Source organism: Crocodylus siamensis, chromosome 6, assembly GCF_052110815.1.
Source record: "Crocodylus siamensis isolate JL-2025a chromosome 6, ASM5211081v1, whole genome shotgun sequence".
Classification (NCBI taxonomy): Eukaryota; Metazoa; Chordata; order Crocodylia; family Crocodylidae; genus Crocodylus; species Crocodylus siamensis.
The window spans coordinates 47,657,285-47,658,756 of record NC_143400.1 but is presented as its reverse complement, the minus strand read 5'-3'; the positions used below and the strand labels follow the sequence as shown (position 1 = coordinate 47,658,756).

The 1,472-nt window shown below is 44.4% G+C and overlaps 1 protein-coding gene across 1 annotated transcript; it reads left to right on the top strand.

Annotated features, from left to right (window-relative positions):
• The first annotated feature begins 494 nt into the window (after nucleotides 1-494).
• On the top strand, nucleotides 495-1,472 carry LOC149862688 (olfactory receptor 14A16-like). The gene has a single exon (XM_090054057.1). It carries the CDS (start codon nucleotides 495-497, stop codon nucleotides 1,470-1,472), a length of 978 nt encoding a protein of 325 aa, XP_089910183.1.

Genomic DNA, 1,472 nt, shown 5'->3' with positions numbered 1-1,472 from the left:
CTTAAAATAGGAATGCTGTAGGCCAGCAGGAAATGGTGACAATAAAACAGACTTGAGGACAACATGGCCCCAGGTGCTGCGGTTTACCTTCTGTGAAATGGGGAGACTATTATTCCTTTTTTCCATACAAATCTCTCCTGTCCTCCAAAGCCAATGGTTCTAAGGCTCCTTGAAGCTCCCCTGGTGTAAGTGTTCTTGTGTCATTGGGCCCACAGGATTCCTCCCTGGTCCTCTGTTAATTGGGAGTATGCTCACTGACTGGCTACTTTAACATTTGCTTAACTCCTGCACTTAGCCAAGACATTCTTTGTGGGGTGATTGCACCCCCACTCCTGATCAAAATCAGCAGGAGTTTAATACAGCCAAATGAGTAACATGAGGGAAAGTTCTCGCTTTAGGATTTTCCCGGTGAACATATCTATGATGAATATAAACCTGGAATTTTGAACCTGTCATTCCCTCTATAGGCAGCCCACAAATTTGCAAGCAAGAAAATGTCAAACCAAAGCTCTAAGCCTGAGTTCATCCTCCTGAAACTTTCTGATGCTAGGGAGTTCGAAATACTGTATTTTGCCACGTTCCTATTCATTTACATCACAGCCCTGATGGGGAACCTTCTCATCATCACAGCTGTAGTCCTTGAGCCCAAACTCCACAACCCTATGCACTTTTTCCTCATGAACCTGTCCACCCTGGACATTGGAACAATTTCTGTCATCATCCCCAAATCCATGGTCAACTCCCTGCTGAACATCAGGACAATCTCCTATGCTGGGTGTGCCGCTCAAGTGTTTTTCTTTGTATTCTTTGCGGGAGCAGATTTAGCCCTTCTCACCGTCATGGCGTATGACCGCTATGTTGCCATCTGCAAGCCCTTGCACTATGAGGTAGTCATGAACAGAAGAGCATGTGTCCAAATGGCTTCCAATGCTTGGGTAGCAGGGATGCTCATCTCTACCATGCACACTTGGAACATGTTTGCATCCACCTTCTGTGGGGGCAATGTGGTGGACTTGTTTTTCTGTGAAATCCCCCACCTCCTAAAGCTCTCCTGCTCAGGCACATATTTCAAGGAACTCTGTTTGATATTGCTCACTTGTTGCTTATGTTTCTGCTGTTTTGTTCTCATTGTTGTGTCCTACTTTCATATCTTCAGTGCAGTATGGAGAATTCCCTCAGAACAGGGCCGATATAAAGCCTTTTCCACCTGCCTCCCTCACCTTATTGTGGTCTCCTTGTTTGTCTTTTTTGGCACAGTTGCATGCTTCAAACCTACCACTAGCACACCATCAGGGCTGGATTTCATAGTGGGTGTTTTATATTCAGTAATGCCCCCCACAATGAATCCTATCATCTACAGCCTGAGGAATAAGGATATCCTTGCTGCTGTGAGGAAACTGTTTTATTCTCAAAAGACCAAGGAATTAAACTTGTATAATGATAAAGTTGTTTTATTTAGAGAACTATCTTAG

Excerpts from the sequence above, each read along its gene's own strand:
- LOC149862688 (XM_090054057.1), top strand. The coding sequence starts at position 495 with ATGTCAAACCAAAGCTCTAAGCCTGAGTTCATCCTCCTGAAACTTTCT.